The sequence below is a fragment of the Ammospiza caudacuta genome, chromosome 3 (genome assembly GCF_027887145.1).
Source record: "Ammospiza caudacuta isolate bAmmCau1 chromosome 3, bAmmCau1.pri, whole genome shotgun sequence".
Classification (NCBI taxonomy): domain Eukaryota; kingdom Metazoa; phylum Chordata; class Aves; order Passeriformes; family Passerellidae; genus Ammospiza; species Ammospiza caudacuta.
This window is the reverse complement of record NC_080595.1, coordinates 76,662,955-76,682,826: the sequence shown is the minus strand read 5'-3', so window position 1 is coordinate 76,682,826 and position 19,872 is coordinate 76,662,955. Positions and strand designations below refer to the sequence as shown.

At 37.0% G+C, this 19,872-nt stretch overlaps 1 protein-coding gene across 1 annotated transcript in view; it reads right to left on the bottom strand.

The window, feature by feature from the left end:
* Positions 1–3,096: 3,096 nt before the first annotated feature.
* APOB (apolipoprotein B) overlaps positions 3,097–19,872 on the bottom strand; it is a 34,746-nt gene continuing 17,970 nt past the window's right edge. The window contains 9 exon segments of the mRNA XM_058802901.1: positions 3,097–3,489; positions 3,491–5,101; positions 6,153–6,336; positions 7,188–7,302; positions 7,754–15,334; positions 16,224–16,600; positions 18,265–18,410; positions 18,673–18,860; positions 18,990–19,165. Of these exon segments, the coding sequence (XP_058658884.1) occupies positions 3,280–3,489; positions 3,491–5,101; positions 6,153–6,336; positions 7,188–7,302; positions 7,754–15,334; positions 16,224–16,600; positions 18,265–18,410; positions 18,673–18,860; positions 18,990–19,165 (10,588 nt within the window). The 3' untranslated portion in view covers positions 3,097–3,279.

Genomic DNA, 19,872 nt, shown 5'->3' with positions numbered 1-19,872 from the left:
TGCTATTGATTTCATTTGGGCCTGGATTTGGCTGTGTAGAAATGGAATATGAGCAATTCTGTATGTCCGCATGGCCTTTAATAAATTCTGGTTTCCCACCTGGGCAATAAATCCGCCAGCAGAAGAGTACTACAAATTTTGGTGTCACTTACTGAACAACTAAATATTTTAATATAAATTTTGAAAGGTATCAGTAGGCCATAATGGCAGTTGCTCTAAAAGTATCAATAGCACAATTTAGAGCCAGAGGTGGAAGATAGTGTGTGTGGATGTGGATAAGTGTGAAGAATCTCTGGATATGCAGCAAACTATGCATGTACTTTTAAATCACTTAATAAAAAATCAGCTCTAGTTGGTTGCATAATCTAAAATTCTGGAACATTTTTGCTGTCCTACGTCTGCAAAAGTTTTTCATTTAGGAACACACACGTTTCTTGTCAATGTTATTTCTACAATCACTTAGTTAGAGCAGGGCATATTGTTCTCTCAATTTCTTGTTAAAATGTTTCACGTAATTAAACTTTTACAACCAGTTCTGCTCTATGTCTGATACCTGCTGTAAATTATAAAGAAAAACCCCTCTGACATTTATGAGAATTCAGATGATGAAGACTACAGAAAAAAAGAAAAGAAAGAAGCAATGTCACTGAGTCCCAAATAGTTGCTGTTTCCCTGTTATCTCCAATACAATTTGATTTAATGAAATAGAATATTTCCTGTTATATAAACTAGACTGAAAAGAAGCCAAAATAGAACTAATAATATTACAAATTATGATATTGCAAACATTTCATAAGTTCCAACACAATTTGAATAATTGTGGTTTTTTCTATATTTCTGTAGTTTACTACATTGGAAATAAAGCTAAAATTTTCTAGATTCTGAAAGAAAACAGCAACAACAACCAAACAACAGGAAAAAGAAAGGAAATAAAAGAGTCACCTGGTTGTAGTGCTTGTGTCACATGTGATGCACACATACAAACAAAAGCAACCTCTTCCTGTGTCAAAATATTGCCCGAGTTTCAAAGGGGTGCTTGAGATGACCTTTCTGGTTTGGAGATTTACAAAACAGATAAGTTCCAGTAAGATCAATTTTGAGAGCAGTGTTCTGCTTCCAGGCCCTCCCAGACCAACTGTGGGATGACGGCAAGATGGCACATCGATTACAGGATTGAGAGCTTTAATCCAGTTGGCAGCAATGCTGCTATGAGACTTGGAAATCTCCTCTAACCTCTAACCACAGTTTAGTGTGCAAACTATTGTGTTTGCTCTTGGGAAGCTTCACTCTTGCCAACAGGAGCCAGTATTTATACTATTTGGCATATTTATTATTCAGTTAGCCCATTCCTTATAAGTAAAAAATTTTTTTAGCATTTAAAATCGTTCCAAGAACAATGGATGATGGACAGAAATAAATAGACATAAGGGGAAAAACAAAAGAAAACAAAATTTAAATCGCTCTTCTCCCATAACTATTATAATTTATTCTATTGTCCTTTGTTTCACAGGGTTGTTTGTCTTGATGAAGGGAAACAACAATCAGTCAGTGGCCGAGAAATCTGGTTGTGTTTAAACATTTGTGTTAAAATTCAGGGAAAAATTCAGGGAAATGAGTTGTGCAGTCTGACATCCAATAAAGATCAGGTGACCCATAGGCTTTGGTTTCCTTGTGAATGAAGGTGAAAGGGCTCTGCAGCCAGCATATTTTTTACTGGTATGCTCAGTAGAAGATGTAAAAAGGGAATTTTATACCTTTGGTTCCTCTGGGCAGGGCAACGTATGCAGATTAGTTCTATTCAGAATCAAAACATATTTTGTAGTTCACAGGGGACTATTCTATCTCTTATTCTGTGAATTTTTGCTGTGATGTCTGAAAACTCTGAAGAGAAAATTGATTTACCTTACTTTCTAAGAGACAACCACTTGCTGGCAGCTAGATAGGTGTGTGTATAATACCATGCTTGTGCGATTCTGACTTCTGGGTTAAAGATAAAAATTTCATAAGTATTTGATAAGAATCATTATCTGATAAAAATCATTACTGGTGAAGTTACTCAGATAATAATATTATCTGTCAATAGGGATGTCAAAGTCTGGGTGCTCCATTGCTTCATGTATGTACTCCCTCACACCATGGAATGAAAAGAGCTCTGTTTTTCCCATTAATGAACAAGCAAGAACCACGTTACAGAGTGAATTGATTGTATCAAAACAGACATGTGCACAAAATTTCTAGTGTTCTTTGTCAAAAAGTTTATTCTCAAAGAGGCAACATTATTTCAGCTCGAGCATGCATTTCTCTAGGACTGTCTGTATAGTACACCACTGCTGCTCAACATATTTTTCACTTAAAAACAGTCTTATTTTGTGAGGGACTTCTTCAACATCTTAAATTCATCTTTTAAACTGAAAATTCATTTAAATGGCCTAAGCGTCTGCCTAAGAGGGGAAAACTTTTTGACTTCTATCATACACAGTGATGTCCATGAAACTCTGACACTTGAGTAAACTCATAATAAGTAAAACATAGACAATTTAAAGTGAAACCAGAAATATCATGGGGAAACAGGTGAGAAAACCCTGTATTTCTGAAATATAAATTAGCCAGTAGAAAGAAAACTAATATAAAATTCTTGGTAAAGTTGTCTGAAAACTGACACAGGCATAAATTAATTCTTATTTAAAAAATCTTTGTATTATTATCTGAAAATTTCCAGGAGTCAGATTTCTACATATGTTCATATTTGTATGTTAATTTTCAATTTTTGATGCCATTTTCGGAATTTATAATTTTTTTAATTCATGGTTTTACACATGCTCTTTTCCTTACTTATCTATTAAGGTATCTCTATGCTGGGAAATAGATGTGTTTCCAAGTCTTCCTTCAACTGGCTTATGAATGTGACCTTTATCTTAAAACCTGTTTATTCTATGTATTCCATAGCTTTTGTGACTATTTACAATATGCATTGCACATTATTAACTTGATCCAACATATTGTGAAATTACAGAAAAGACTTCCCATTGACCTTGAAAATTGTTGGATTAAGCCTTATGCTCCAAGTAAAAGTAGCTGTAATAAATGACACAAAAATGTAATAAAGAATTCATTTATTGGCTTATTAAGCTTATTAAAATAACCTAGTGTAGATTATCAAGTTTTCATTTACAAATTCAGATTCAAACATATATACCCGAAGCTCCAGTATACTGATTGCTGTTATATTTAAATACATTTTGGTAGAAACTTGTTACTTTTCCTCATCTACACGCCCATTCAGGTGTTCATGTGCTGCTGGATATTTTCCATAATCTCCTGAGGACTCACTTGCTCAGCGTCAAGTTGTCCATTAGTGAAGTGTTGCATTTCGTTCCATGTCTTGGAGCCTTTCTCAATGCCTTGCTGAATCAGTATGTGTGTCATTTCCACTTTATTCCTGAGTGCCTGTCTGCTTTTTTGGGGCATTTGGTAAATGGCCTGCCAGTCACATGGGCACCTGTATTCTAAGCTCTCCTCGACGAACAGCTACATACGGCTTTATGCTCTCAGCTGTTATTTGCTCAAGCCAGCGAAGAAGCTCTGAGAGGTATTGCAGGAAGGCAGAGTAATTTTCTATAGTTAGATCAATTAACCTTTTGGCTTCACTGATTAGCTTTTCTTGGGACTGACTAAGCTGCCCATAGATCTCCCGGAGTTTTTCTTTGAGTTGCTTGTTATGTTCATCGATTTTCCTCTTAGCAGCTGCAGACCAAGATCGGATTTTTTCTTGAGCAGCAGATGAGAGTTCCATGATCTTCTGTTTTCCTTTTCCTTCAAAATCAGTTATAAGGTCATAATATTCCTGACTGTAGATTTCCACATATTCTTTTACTTGCTCTGTCAGGCGTGTAGCAATGCCAGCCAGATCTCCCATACGCTGGTTGTGCCAATCTACGACAAGATCTATGATATTCTTCAGCCATCCCAGTACTTTTTCTTCCACCTCATAGTATTTCACTGACAATCCAAGTGTAGTTGGATCAAAATATTCCTCACGCAATGACTTTACATAGAGGAGCAGCTGGTGCAGCTTTTTTGAAAGGTCCTGGAATGTCTTCTGGCTGAAGTCTTTGAACTGAGAAATGTATTTTTTAACATCTTTTGTCAAGGATCTCAGCTTCTGGGCAAATTCTGAAGCCATTGCATCTTTGTACAGCTGTTGGGTTTCGACTTTGATGTCTTCAAAAGTTTTGGATTGCAAGCTTCTAACCATTTCTTCTACCTTCTGAAAAACTTGCTGCACTGCTTGTTTCAGTTGCTTCAGCCTTCCCGCAAAGTCAGCTTCCTGAAGAGTAGCAAATGTCTGCCTGATTTTGTTCTGCAAATCTTTCAGCATTTCTTTGATTTGATCAAGTACATTACGGCCTCTAAGAATTGTTTCAGAAGCAGGAAGTCTGACTTCCAGCTCATTGATAGCTGCAATCAAGGCATCAAAGTACTCCTGAACTTTTGAAAGGCATACATCAGCAGTTTTTGCTGCCTTCTCTGTAGTGATGAGGTATATTTCTGCACCACTGTACTTTTCAGACAACCCAGGGACCTGAAATTTTGTGGTTTTCAGGAATTCAGTGGCTGAGTCAATTACGTGTTTTATTTTCTGGTGGTACTGTTCTATTATGTCAATTAAAACGTTCAAAAGTTCCGCTTTTATTCTTTGATAGTCAAAGTGTTCAGCCTGATCTGCTGCTCTTCGATAAAGCCGTTTAGCTTTGAACTTCAGCTCCTGATATTTGTCCGAGGCCTCATTGGCAGCTGTGCGAAGCTGAGCATCTAGTTCATCTATTTGATTTGCAGCAAAAGTGTATGCTTTTTCAGCATTATTCTGCATTATATTCTTCATCTTTAAGGTGGCAGCACTGATTTCCAGTCCCGTATGCTCCTTATGGTACCGATTAACATATCTATAGACTGCATTTGTCATTTTAGGCACTCTTGCTTTCAGACCCAACAGCAAATCTTTGGCAGCATCCTCGTTCCAGTTGAATTTCATTTCAATCTGGTCAGGTTCTTTAAGGGATATCTCACCTTTTAGTATGTCGATGTCATTCTGGGGAGCAGACTGAAAATAGAAAACAGGGTAAGAAAACTCCAATATTATTTATGAGAGTATTTTAACATTCTCAGTATTGCATCTTTAATTTTACCATTCATTAAGACAAGCACTCCAATTTTTTGTCCACTGTCTGTTTGCTGTCTGTTTGCTTTCATCCTGAAAGTTTATTTTGGAAGAAATTATCTTGTACCAATCTATTTCCAGCTCCTTCAAAGTGCAAGACTAGAACATAACTTAGTCTGGTCTTTAATATCTGACTACAAATAAGATTTTTCCTTCCTTTGTATTAAATGCCCATCATGTCTCATAAGGCAGGTGAATTACTTGGGAAAATGAGCCTTCTACTCATTCCTGAAATCAATTAAAGTGAATTCAAAAAGGATCTTTTTCATATGAAAATATTACAGGATTTAATTTTGTAATCATTAAAGTAAATGAGACAATTTAGACAGTTATTCAGAGAAGTTAATAAATCCTCAAATGAGAATATATTTACCTGTTTTTATAATAAACAGTTAATTATGAGTTGCTTCTGATCCCTAAATTACTATATAATTTTGGAACGTAATATTTTAATTTGGAAATTATTGTAGTATGCCAATAATAAAAACATGTATTGTAACAGATTAAAAAAATTAATATTAACAGATTAAAAAAGATAGTTCACAGATGGTCTGACCTCTTCTAGTTGCCTTATTCCTATACTGGTCACTTATGTAGTAATTCCAAGTAGCCTGATGGCTACCTATTAAACATGATGGGTAGCTTATCTAAAACTGACTTTGTACATTCTTCACTTTCAGTGGATGTGCCTTCTTAACCACAGGAGATGGAAAAAAATAACTCTGTGAAGGGCTTGAAAACACCTCTTTACACAGATGTTAGTTTTAGTACTAGAAAGGCCAGTGTAGGAAATAAAACCTTTAATTACTGATACTATAGTTTTTATTTGGTGGTTAATTTATATCTCAACATAAACACACACAAAATTTAAAAGGGAACTTTTTCTCTGACCACACCAAACATTTTTGCTTTTTATGGCTCCTATCAAGCTTACCTGAGTTTGGTAGTACACTCTGGCAACTAAAGTTTCATTGTCCCTTTCCATGATATAAGCAAGGGTCCCAGCTGAGGGTGAGGATATTGATCCTGATGATTTCCATTCATTCTCTTGGTAACGCACATGAACATCTGTGAAAGTTGGGCTGATGATGTCTAGTGATAAAGTGTCCTCCGTGCCTCTGCAACCACAGTAAATACACAGCTATGAAGCAATGCAGAAAGCACAAGCCCAATGATGTATGTCTGAACATAGTACCACTTATAATTTCATATATATATATATATATATATATATATATATATTAGTAAACAATGCTTTTGTGATGAAAATAAAATATCAGGTTTATTATCCACATTTCTTAAAATTTAGCCTGACATATTCAAAACTTCCTGTCACTCCAATTTTTCCATTTTAGATAAAACTATATTGAGCTCTGTTGTGAATTTTCATTAAATTAGGGCAGGTAAACAAAGCCTGTAGCTGTACCATTGTCAGCTTTCCACAGATTTCTACAAACTGACAGCAATTTTTCCACCAACACAAGTATGGACACTACTGTTTATCTGTATCTGTACTTGCCTTCACTGATTCCATCCCTTGGATGTATCAGCACAACACTTGCAGATTGAAACAGGCAGAAAGAGAGACAAGTCTAATTCCTGGTGTGGGCACTTGTGAATAAAAATTACTCTGTGCTGGCTTGTGGTGACAGAGGGATCCACTGGGAAGAAACCCAGCTATGTTGATGGTTAGATATAGAACTTCTCTGATTATAAAATACCGTGTTTATGTCTCAGTGGTTTTCTGACCACTGAGGTGGTGAGAAAAGCTGTTCTAGAAACCCTGAGAGGGAACAGCTTTCAAGTTACCTTGAGAGGGAAAAGGACACAGCCCATAATGGCAAGGTAGATATACACACAGGTTCTTATTAATTACTGCAAAGTGCCCTGGGGCATTAGAGATCAAAGCAACAACACATCATTTGCAATTATGTATATTATAAATTACATTATTAGAGCAAATCTTTACCGAAATCCTGAAATAGTTAGATTTTCCTGGTAGTTTGCACTCAGGTCACGATGTGAAAAGCTGCCAGTTGTCTTCATGACAAACACGCCTTCTTTATATTCGTAGTTTGAAACAACTGTGAAAAAGATTTCAAATGTGTATATTACCAACAAAAAATACAAAAGACACATCCAGTTGTATGTTATATGGTCAGTTTTGGGGTATTTCACTGATATGTCAAATTAGGCTTCAAGAAACTTAATGCCTATAATGTCCCAAATAAAAAGACATGAAAACATTTGTTTAACTGGAGCATTTTAAAATTCACATTATATCTCAACATGGATATGACTGACACACATGCTATATATATGTAGTCATTAGCCTTCAGGGTGACTGACCGAGTCTCTGATACTAATTTATGAAAAAATACCACTCCTGATAAAAGAAAAGTCATCTAAAATCAATGCTAAACAGACAGAAACACCTTCGTATGCAACATTCTGGGGAAAAAAAGATCTGGAAAATCCTAGAATACAATAATTTTTTCCCTCAAACTCATGGCATATAGAATTTTAATGTCTTACCATTCAGGTCATATTCCAGGAATTGCAATGTTGAGCTGCAGGTAGAGTCAATGGAATGTTCAAAAGAATCCTTCTTATTTGTCAAGTCTGTTCTCCAGGTGACGTTGTACAAAGGGGAAACAACTTTGAAAGATCCAGTCAAGGCACCAAATGATGGGATGTAAATTCCAGCAGGCAAGGATATTTTCAGAGGGGGGATCTCAATTTTCTGTTCAGGAATGGTAATTGTAGGCATTTCAAAATCTGCAATTTTATTAGCTACTTCATCTAGATCTACAGAGAAACTGCCAAATGAAACACTCTTTGGTAAAGTGAATTGAGACATAGTTATTTGGTATTCAGGTATTGTCACCTCAAAAAATGGCATTTTATATTCTTCTAATGTAATATAATTTGCTCCTACATCCACTTTGGGGAATCTCAGCTTTGGCAGTGTGGGTAAATGGACATCAAATGGCATTGTGCTTAGTGTCTGTGGAATTTTTATGTTGCGCAAGTCAACAGTGTATGCTGGGACCTGGAGAGTGGTGAAAGGAAGGCTGAACTCTGGAGTGCTGAGGACAGGGCTTGGAGCCTTTAGGTGTAACCCAGGAATAGTGACAGTGAAGCCATCAGTCAGCTTATTCACAGGTATGGGGAAAAAGTAACCATCCTCACTCTTGGTGTACACGAGTGATGCTGAGCCATTCAAGTACTGTTTCCTGTCAGCACTGGTAGTGACGTCCAGCTTCAAAATATCCCATAAACTCTTCTCAGAAATGGGACACTTGATGACTTTGAGGAAGTCCATGTATCCTTCCAAAGAACCAGAAATATCAAATTTTGCTTTTGAGTTTTCATTTGATAACTGCATATCATGACTGAGAGACAGTGAGTGAATTTGGCCTTCACCCTTCCAGCCAGCTTTCTGGTTTGCAGGACTGATTTTCACTACAACAGCCTCATTAACTGATGCCATGCCCAGCAAGGGATTTGGCTGAATGGCTTGAATCTGAAGATCTGCTGATACATCCCAAGGAGCCAGCTCTAAGGTTGCTTTGCATCTCTGAGTCCCCGTTGTTGTGAAACGAGATGTGCATCGTGCATAATTCTTCCCATTGTGCTCCCAGACTGCATAAATACGACGGGTAGATGCTTCAACTGCAAGTAATTCTTTGATTTCAATCATCCAGAGTCCATCTGCTTTAGAGTGGGCCTCGAATCTGAGGGATGACCGAGCTCCATTAGCATTTAAATAGGCATTTACCTCATGGTCTAAACTCCCAGAAAATGCATTTCCAGTGTAAAATACTCCGTCAATACCTCCAGTTGTAGAAGATTCTACTGATATGTAATATGTCAGGCTCTCTAAAGCAAACTTGTGAGCAATTTCTCCCTTAGCACTGGTACCATATTTGAGAGTATTAAAATCATACATTAATTTTATACCTGAGGAAAGAGTGGGTTTAGATTTCGTATTTCCAGAAAGTTCTTGGCTGAAATTCATTTTTAAAAGTGGTGTGTCAACTTCTATATTTGTTGCCACAGTAGCTTCCATCATCCTCTTTAAGAGAGTGATAGTGCTATCATGGTTTCCTCCTAGGTATTTGTTATTACTCAGGGACAATGCTGTGGCCAGCTTCAACCCCCTTTTTCTTGTCAAACTTGTTGAACCATCCAGCTTAAATTGCAGAGCCTCAATGACAGAAGAGGATGAGACACCGAGATGTCCAACAATATCTGACTGATTGAACAGTCCAGCATTTGCAGTTAAAGTGATTACACTGGATTTAAATGAGAAGTCATAAGTAATGTTGCCCATGGCAGGAACTAAGATGTTGTTTGCTGAGCTGTTGATTCTGAATCTAGGAAGCTTTAGAGTGCGTAGATCCTGGGGGATATGAAGGACTGGAAGCTCAAAAGAAGGTACAACTACTGTGTAAGATGGAACTGAAAAGCCAATTATTGGGACTGTGAATCCTCTTGTGCTTATTTCTTTTGGAAGCGTGAAACCAAAGGCTGGCATCTCAGCAGTGAAAGGAGAAACTTCAATATTCACAACTGGAATGGTGTATCCTGGAATTGTGAGGGTCCGTGGTATTTTGTTCAGTGATGTTTGTATTTTGTATTTGTCCAGTTTTGTTTTGGCGTCATTATATGACTTTGTAAGAAAATCTAAAGCTGCATTTCTCCCTTTCTCAAAATGCTTGTTGAATAAAAGGATGTTCTTATTAAGTACTTCATGCACTTTTGCTAAAGGAAGTGGGATTGCATGCATGTCTTTGTTTTTCTCATACTGAGCATTCAAATTTAATTCAAAGGATTGCCTTGTTGTCTTCAGTAATTCCTTCAGGCCTAGCTGTTCCCACAGTGAATAATCTTTCAGCTGAGGAGTTTTGATTCCAGTGTAGGGAATCTGCATCTGAGGAATGCTTAGAGGAATGTTTAGGAAGTCCAAGTTGGCATCTCCATTCATTTCAATATGACCTTCAATTCTGTCATCATTGCTGCCAGCAGACATATTATGGGAATATCTGTACTGATTGAATCTGCCAGTAGCTTGCCAGTTGACCTGCTGAACAGAAGAACTGAGGGCGAACCCATAGTTATTCAGGAAGTCAATTTTGCCAGTTAGTTTCATCGGGAAGCTGATTTTCATGTTTCCATCATTGTTTGTAGAAAGATAAATTTTGGAAGGGTTTGCCAAGAAGGAAAATTCATTATTTACAGTTCCGGTAATCCGTCCATGGAGCCGAGAATTGTGAGAGCCTGTTAATTCTACTTTCATTCCTAGAAGTTCTCCTGTGCCTTGCACATTCAGAAGGCTACGTCCCACACGCTGTGACTCCATTTCAGACTGAATCTGAAACACTGCAAACATTAAGGAATGGCATTCATATTTCATAGCTTGGTTGACTTTCAGGTACTTATCATTTATTCTGTTGTTGGCAGAAAATGTAATAGTGGGGCCCTCAATCTTGAAAGTGGCAAGTGAATCATGAGTGCCTTCATCGGAGAAATTAGGTGAAGCCCATTTCCAGTTTCCTCTACCAGCAGAGGTAAATGATATGTATCCTGCTTCTACTTCTGTTGTCATGTTATTGATCAGATCAGCCTGGCTAGAGAAATCAGCTTGTGGAATATTCAGTCTGTGAGAATATGCCATTCCACTCTGCATCCAAATTTTTCTTTGCAGCTTGACCATTAAGTTATTCTGTAGTTCTACTGAATTTTTCTTTGTATTTAGGTTTGCTCTAGTTTCAGCTTCACCTACTACTGAGGTACCTAAAAATACCACCTCATTGGTGTGATCAACTTTAAGGAACCTATGGTTGACTTTCATGGCATTTTTAAGGTTCAGCTGTTTCATGTCAGGGGCCAGCAGACGTGAATCTGCAGTAGCGCTAAAAACTAGGAAGTCTAATTTGGATGTTGTTTGAGCTGAAATGGAAGTAACAAATTCTGGACTGTTTGCAGATGTTGTGGTATTACGAAGCTCAGCTTGTGTAGACAGTGTGAAAAATGGAGAGGTGACTCTGAAAGCACCAGACAACTTGCCAAATGTAGGTACAGTCACAGTACGTGGGATATGTGGGAGCTGGAACTCTGGTATCTTCATGTTAGGAATCTGGAGCTCATTTAGATTTAGCTTTGGAATCAATAATTCTGGTACTTGAAACTGAGGCATTTGTATTTCTGGGAAAGAAATATCAGAAAAAGGCATATCTTTCATCTTCAGGTCTTTCAAATAGATATCGATAGATGGGAACTGAAATTCTGCAGACATGAATTTGTCTATTGTTCTCACAATCAGAAGCTTAACTTCAATCAGGTCAATTGTGAAGGAAGGAATTGGAAAGGTATTTAGAATTTTAAATTCCGGGGTAGTAAATTTCATTGGGATTTTCATGTCCTTTAGTCTCTTAATGTTGATCTCATAGGAGGGGATACGGAGATCAGTCAGTGGGACAATGAATTCTGGTGTTTGAAATGTTGCTTCCCGAAGACTTCGGAGACTAACCTCAAAGGCGGGTATAGTGACTATAACTGCCCTGATTTCAGGGATTTTAAATCCAGTTTCAACAAACTGTTTTATATTTTCAGCCCAATTTTTTAGATCATACTCTTCAGCCAATGCAGTGATTTTTTTGGAAGCTTTGTTCCATTGGTCAGAGATGTATATGACAACAGAATTGTAGAATTGGCTTATCTTCTGAAGACACCTCTGGAGTTCCTGAGAAATATCCATTTCAGAAATCCTCTCTCGCAGGTCTTCTAGATGTTCATTTACCTTGGCTTTGAGATTAGCAAATGTTGTTGAGTCTATGAGCTCCCTGAGCCAGTTAATTACTGCAGCAAGCTTTGTGTCCTTTAGCTGTTCCATGTATTTTGAAATTACAGTTCTAAAATCTCTTATATACTGTTTCAGGGCTTCTGCTTTCTGTGGAAGTTCTAGATTTCTGAGTTCCTCATTTATTTTCTGAGTCACTTCTCGAATTCTTTTATTTGTGTCGTCTACAAATTGGTCATAATCAAAAGCCTTAAGCTTTTTAATAACCATGTCAAGGAACTTGTTGACTTGCTTTATCATCTTTTCATAATCAAAGGTTTGCACTTTCTTGACAACATCATCAACAAAAGCAACAACTTTATCAAAGTATGACTTCACATCAGCATTTTGCAGGTAGATGGTCAGTTTCTGGACAGTTTCTTTTATCCTGTAAGTTTTAAGCAGTTCTATCATTCTGTCAATTAAAAAATATATCTGCTTATCAATTTCATATTTTATAATCAATTTGTGCATACGACCACGGAAAGCGCTGATCTTCTCAGATAACTCATATTCCTCTATCCAATTTAGAATAAAGTCTTTGATTTGTTCAAGAATTTCATTAATTTTTTCAATTGGCAATGATCGCTTAAATTTTTCTAAACATTCTTTAGCATCAAACGCTTTAATCTGTTGTTTCAAATTTTCCACAATGCTTCTGAGATCAATATTCTGAATCTGAATCTTGAGTGATTCTAGTTTTTCCTGTATTTTAGCTGCAATTCTGTACTCATCATCAAGATTTTTAATCCAAGCCAAAGTGCTGCTTCCGATTTTGTTAAGATCATATTGTTGGAAAAAAACCCGCAATTTTTCAATGATGTTGATTACAGTTGCTCTTACCTGATATTTGTTTTCTAGAGCTGTCATTGTGTCAACTATTTGATCAAGAAGCTGTGCAATAAGTGCTTTAATGTCGTACTGCTCATAACAGTCTTTGATGTATTGCTCAACTTTTACCAGATAGATCTGCAGCTGAGACAGTATTTCTTGAAGATTGTCCATGGCTTTTTCCAGCATAATTTGGAGATCATCAGATGTTATTCTGTAGTCCTTTGTGAAAGCAACAAAATTATTTTTCATGCTGCTAACTTTGCCTTTGATATCTAATTTGTCCATGTAATCGGTAATGTCCTGTGGCAGTTTGCTCAAAGTTGCCTTGTATCTTTTCACGTGTTGTTCGATATCTACACTCTTCAGATAACGTTGTATGGGCTGCAGTGTGGATAGGATGGCGCTTCTGAGTTTTTCAAAGTAAACTGGCAAATTTTCCAAGAAGGGTAGGCTGATAACATGCATATCTTTATTTTTGTCATACTTCACAAAGCCAGAGATGCTGAATTCTTGAGGCTCCGATATGCTGTTCCTGAGACCCAACAGATCAATTAAATTAACTTCTTCAGATGTTAATGGCAGTATGACTGATCTGTCCATTACAGAGAGATCTGCTAAAGCTCTCCCATTAAGTTCCACACCGATCTTTTCTGCATTATTGTAAGTACTGAAATCTTGTGAATATACATTATTGTTTAGCTGACTTTTCAGTTTCCAAGAACTTGACTGCTCCGATGGAGTAAAAAGCATCTGAACTTTGTTGTCAAGCAGGGTAGTGTACCTTCCTGTAGACTTCAGGCTATGGCTGGTAGAACCTCTGTAATCATGGGAGAAAGTGAAAGCAAGAGGCTCTGCTTTAAACAGCAATTTGCTGTACAAATCTCCTGTGTGTTCACCCACAGCAACCAGCTTTCCATTAGCATTGGTGTGTACGTCAGCCGTGATGACAAATGGGGCCATAGTGGAACGCAGAACATTGCTGAAACGGAGAGGTTTGGAATCACAGTTTGTGTTCATGGTAACTGAGGAAGAAAGTCCTGCCACATCCAGATGAACTCTGTGACTCACTGCTGCACCTTGAACATTTGCCACGGTGTCTGTTTTCAAGTCTGCAGTTAGACCAGCGCATGTAAGGGTGTAGGTGTGCCTTATTTCATCTGCTCCATGGGCTCCTCTGACATTGCCACCCAAGTTCATATTCAGAGGCTCAAGAAGGAGTTCTGCTTTGTTGGAAACTTCCGTTTTAGTGTATTTAAGATTATTGCTCAGTTTAGCTGTTAGTGAGCTAGGCTCCAGTTGAAGGTCAAAAACATGTTTGTGAAACTTGTCAAAGCTGAAGCTGTTGTCTAATTTTGAAACAAATGCTAAGGATAAGCCTGGAATATTCAAATCATTTGTGTACTCCAACTTAATCTCTTTGAATGATCCCTGCAAATTATTTGAAAACTTGAGTCCTTCTCTATTAACTCTGAAATTTAAAACATGTTTGTTGTCCATACCCAGAACCGTACTCTGATATTCACTTCCCAGCGTTATTTCTGTTAGGCTCACTCTTCCACCTATATTGAATTTTGCATTGTTTTTCCCATAGCGCCCGGAAGAGGACAGTGACATGGAGCCTCCAGCAGTGTCGAGCTTGGCATTCATTTCACTCTGAATTGCCAAGGGACTAAACTGCATGTTGGTGGTTGCACTGCTGGCTAGACCATACCGATTGACATTGAGTGATGACTTATGTGCAGCTCGATTCTTCTGATCAGTCAGGGAGATATCAGTGTTGAAAACAAGGTCCTGGGAATTGAGGGAACCTGCAAACACGGCAAAATACTGGATTTGCTTGTAAGTGGCTTGGTATTCGGATCGAAGTGCTGCCATCTTCTTTGACAAAATTATTTCAAGCTTATTGACACCTGCAGTATGTTGATACCTCCCGTTGGTTTCAGATGACATTTTGAGCTGGCTGTTTTCAAACTTCAGTGTAGCTGTGTTCTTTAATAGCTCATTTTGTACATCAGAAACTGAAGTAATGGAAAATGAACCATCACTGTATCTGCCAGATATCTGATTGGTAGCCTGAAGGTAAGAAGACTCCAACTTCAGATTTGATTTTCCTTCTAAAACCTGCCTCTTTTCATTGTATGTGGTAGACAGAGTGTAAATGCTCTTTGCATACACTGAAGCCACTTCCAGCTGCCCTTCCATATTGACATTATTGGTATTCATGTTATTGATCTTTTCAGAAACAATGTCACTGGAAAATGAAAGCTGAGGACCCAGAGTACTTGATGCTGTAAGTGATAAGGTGTAGTTTGAAACTGGAACAGGCTCATAATTCTTTCTGCCAGACAGCTTAAAAACTGATGTTAAGACTCTGTGCTTCAGGTGATTTTCGTATGCACAGATGAATCCATTTCTGTTATATGATGCTTCTCCAGAACCTTTAATAGGAAAAAAGAGACAAAAGGTAAGTGTGTCTATACCTTTTAATCTTTGAGAACTTGTCTGATGCCACTGAACTTCTATGCTACTGCTTGAATTGCAATTTCTGTGATGATATTTTGTTTTAAAGGCCTAAGTGCTTTGGTAAATACTGAATATTTCAGTAAAAATGGCTACTATTTTGTTTTTTGAAGCTAAAGTTTTGAACTAAAAATAAATTAAGTTTCTACACTACACTGCTAAATATAGTAATGTGAAATAGCATAAAATTATGTCATTATTTAAATTAAGAAGAAGGACTCAAGAATAGCCCATATCTAACATTCCTAGACTTTAGTGTTTTGTTTATCATGCCTCAGTTATGGCGAGGAGTTTAGAAGAAAATGAAGTCAGGTTGTCCTTTTGCTGTTTAAGAACCCAAACTGCAGTTTTAGGGGAACCAACTTAAAAATACCATATTATGACAATATATGGACATAAGAAAAGATAAGACAATTTTATATACATATATACACATATTAATAGACTGAGAAATAAATTGTGGGCATACCTACACATACACTTGCACACCTGATTTTGAAAACAGTTGATTTACCAGCTGCACACGTGTTTGTAGAGTCATGCCTTCAGTTTTGAAGGACATTTTTTTTAGTAAGGAACATCCAGGAAAACATGGACTGTAAAAGTCTTAACTGAATTAAACTGACTTCTTCACTTTCAGAGCCTGAATAAACAGACACACCCAATATCTTTAAAATCAAAGGGAAAGTGATTCGAGATCATGCAACACCTGTCTTTAGATAGGAATGAATACACTGTGCCTGATATAAGGGATACAAAATAAGTAAAGAAGGTTTGCAAACACTGATGTCTAGCAAACATCCTTACCTTTCACACTGTAGGAAAGCAGCTCCAAAACAGAATCAGCATTTGTGTTATAGGTAGCTTTTACGCTGGTTGCTCTCTCTGTGGTGCTGTTAGTCACAGTGTATGCGGCTGTCCAGTTGTAATAGTTGCTGTACACATTAGCAGAGACCTCCAACTTGCCCAGCAAAGGCACACGGAAAGGATAGGATTTTGGAACAGTAAATGTTGGGATTCTGTATTCCTGAGATGGCACACTTATTCCCATGGACTCCACTACCAGAGGAGGTGTTTTAACAGTCTTCGGCATCCATATCTCATCAGATGATTTTCCCGCAAATGGCAGTGGAATATCAATTACAAAACTGTTTTTATTGAAGTTGTATCTGATCCGGCCTTCACTGGAAAATAAAGATAGAAAGATAGGCTGTTAGAAACTAAGCTCATAAAGCATATACAGGAGTTTTCATTATTTCCTCCTCTGCCCAAGATACTGAGTTTCCTTACATGCTTATATCAATGTCCTGATTTTAGTTTTAGAGAGAAATGTAACAATCAAACTTTAATGTCAACATTTTCAAGCACTCCTTCATCAGTATTTATCAAAAGTATTTTTGATACCAGGGAATTGTTTCAATGTTTTTTCCTCTTATTTCATAAACAAAGGGACTTGTAGATAAAATTTTAAAAAATCCTCCAAAATTACTGGCACACTTGTGGGATGCTGAGTACCAGAAAAAGGCAATTTTTTTTTTTTAAAAAGTGATGTATTCTTAGAGAAATGCATGAAATCATATAAGTGTTAAGAATTTATCTATCTTTCCCATTATAACCATTTCAAAAGTTTCATCTAAATATTCAGCATTTTTTAAAATTCTGAATAAAAGGGAATAAAATCTAAGCATGCGACTAGGAACTAGGACTGAAAAATGGATAATTGGCTCAAAAAGTGTAATTAGGAAAAGGCAAAACAAAGAAACTTGGCCTTAATTTCTGAATGAACAATAGGCTGGCAAAGACACTCCTTGTTTTCGTAACTGGTCTTTTATATTGCAAAATCTTGAATTTTTACACTTAGAGCTACATCCTAAGATGAAAATTAAGCAAATGCCTTTGAAATTTTGTTCCTTTACAAAAGGATTACAAATTTACAAAAGGAAATTTGGTCCTTTAAAAAGCTACATAAAAGAGCAGTAAAATACCCCATTATTACCATTATTATTAGCACAGATGATAACAACCTAGGAGAAAAAAACAAGTTTCTTCCTTGCTTATACTAGCTCAGGAGCACAAAGGTAGCAATAGAGATGTGTAGCACTAACACACCATACCATATTAGCACAATAAAAGAGAATACATGGAAAAACAGATCTAAGAGATACAAAATTGAAGACTCTTCTCCATTTGTTTTTTGAATCCAATCTTACACTAGCCTCTGTTGTCCTTTTCATTTATTTCAGCATTTCATTTCTATGAAATTTAACAGAAGGGTAAGGACATTCATACAAGTCCTGTGAAACTCTTGTAGGTAGAAGGGATGGGACCAAACTAGTGCACACATCCAGTCCATACGAGTACAACTTCCCTCTGAGCATGTCAGGCGTGGGAGGAGGTCAGGTTGCTCTGTTGGTGGAGGTTAACCACTGTGTGTAGGGGAATGGGAAGAACTGTCCAGCAGGACTGCACAGGAAAATGTAGAGCTATGAGGGTGATGGCCAAAGTGTCAGCAGGGATGTAGGACACAAATCTATGAGAAACATGGCTTCGGTAGTTCTGTGGCCTAAAGACTGTATTTTCATTCAGTATGCCTTATAATATATACAATACTTGGGGATCTCTTCACATATGACATGAAGTCAAATCTGTATTAAATACGTACATCAATTCCTCTGTATAATTTCATTTCTCTGACTGTAAAGTTCTTTGTTATCATTCCAATTTTATGCTAATGTTTACAGCAATTCCATGCTGTTTTATAAAACCAAAGCAAAATAAAGTAACACTAAAGTGTGAACAAATATCTATTTTCAGTTTCCTGTTTCACTATCCTAATTTTATTCCCTACCTTTTCAGGAAAAGTTCTTCAGGAATGGTGAAAACAGGCAGGTTAAGTTTCTTAATGTTCAGTTCCTGCAGTGCACTTAGTTTGTCTTGTAGAGTCTGGGCATAAGGGACACCTTTTGATGCCTTTTGCAGCCAGGTGTTGGTTGCCTACAATGAGGAGAAAAGTTTTGTAAAGTAAATAAAAAGTTTTAGGACTTCTCTGTGAAGGTATCTGAAAGTTATTTGAACTACCCAAATACTGGGGTCTAGGTATCTGCTAAAGTGACTCATTCTTATCAAAGCTGGAAATACACAGCTTATTCAATTTGATGAGTGATTTTACAAGTAGTTCTTATTTTGGCTTTCATGGGGGAGGCAAGAATTCCTTCGGTCTATGTACTGGATATCTACTGCAGGTTGAAAACCATACCACGATAAATTGTGACACAATATGTCGCAGTGTCATATCTGTGTGAGCCACTTTCCGATCCAGGAGTTCGTTGGTATGCTTCTCCAGAGTTTTTGGGTAGTCTGAAAAGTCAGCTGGGAAGGCGGAAGACAGTTTTTTCACAGCGGCACTGGCACTTGAATTCCACTCTAGCTCAACTTTCTCAGCATCTAAAATTCAAATTTTAAAAAGAAAATGGTAAAATTAGTAATATTCTTATTTTGAGAAATACTATAAACTAATAAAAAAAGATGCTTAAGTGTACAGGTTGTGTATGTGGATCATGTTTTTGCTCCTACCATATCTGAGAAGAACTCTTTTTGAAATTGAGTTTCCATGAATTGTTGCAGCTGAGCTGATCTGAAGATAGGCTTTGTTTGGTGAATAATTAACCAATGCTTCACTTTCAAGTTCAGTTTCCAGGCGAGGAAAAGCAATGCTGCCTCTTAATGTTGCCTCTTCCACTCCAGCATATCTGTAAAAGAAAAAATACATGTGAATAAAATATTTAATTGTATTTTTTCAGGAGCAATTTCAGCATTTAAATCTATAGCAAAGGCATAATAGTGTTATAAAAAATTAGATTTAATCAAACTTGTAAACACTGTTCTAATTCAATTAATATTTTCAGCTTATGCTAGTTACTTTGGAAAACTTGTAATAGACTATTATAATGCTACTGTGCAGATACACACAGGAATGAGTCTGTGTTAATTTCAAAGGAGTGAAAAGGATGGAAATATGTACCTGTCCTGGTAAAGTTGTAACTGAATCAAATTCTAAATGCCTTACTCAAGCTAAATTCTCTACTCAGGATACAGACTGTGGCCATGAATCACATAGAGACAAAACACTTGGCAAAATATATTATGCCAGTGGGCTTCATTTTCCTTTATTCACATTTATTTTATATCTCTGTAACTTTGTTGACTCGAGCAAACTTCTAATGTTATGTTAGTGCAAATGAAAGGGAATTGAGGTCTCTGACATCTGTCCAAAGCTCCCACTGATATCAGAGGCAATTCTACATGAACAGCAAAGACAAAGACTCCCTGGGGCACCATCAAGATCACAGAATTCCATGGAAGACTGAGGTTTATTAAAGAATGTGATCAGCCCATTTCACTATGGGTTTCTGAGGCAGACAATTTTAGAAACCCTGGCAGGCTGAACATTTTTGTT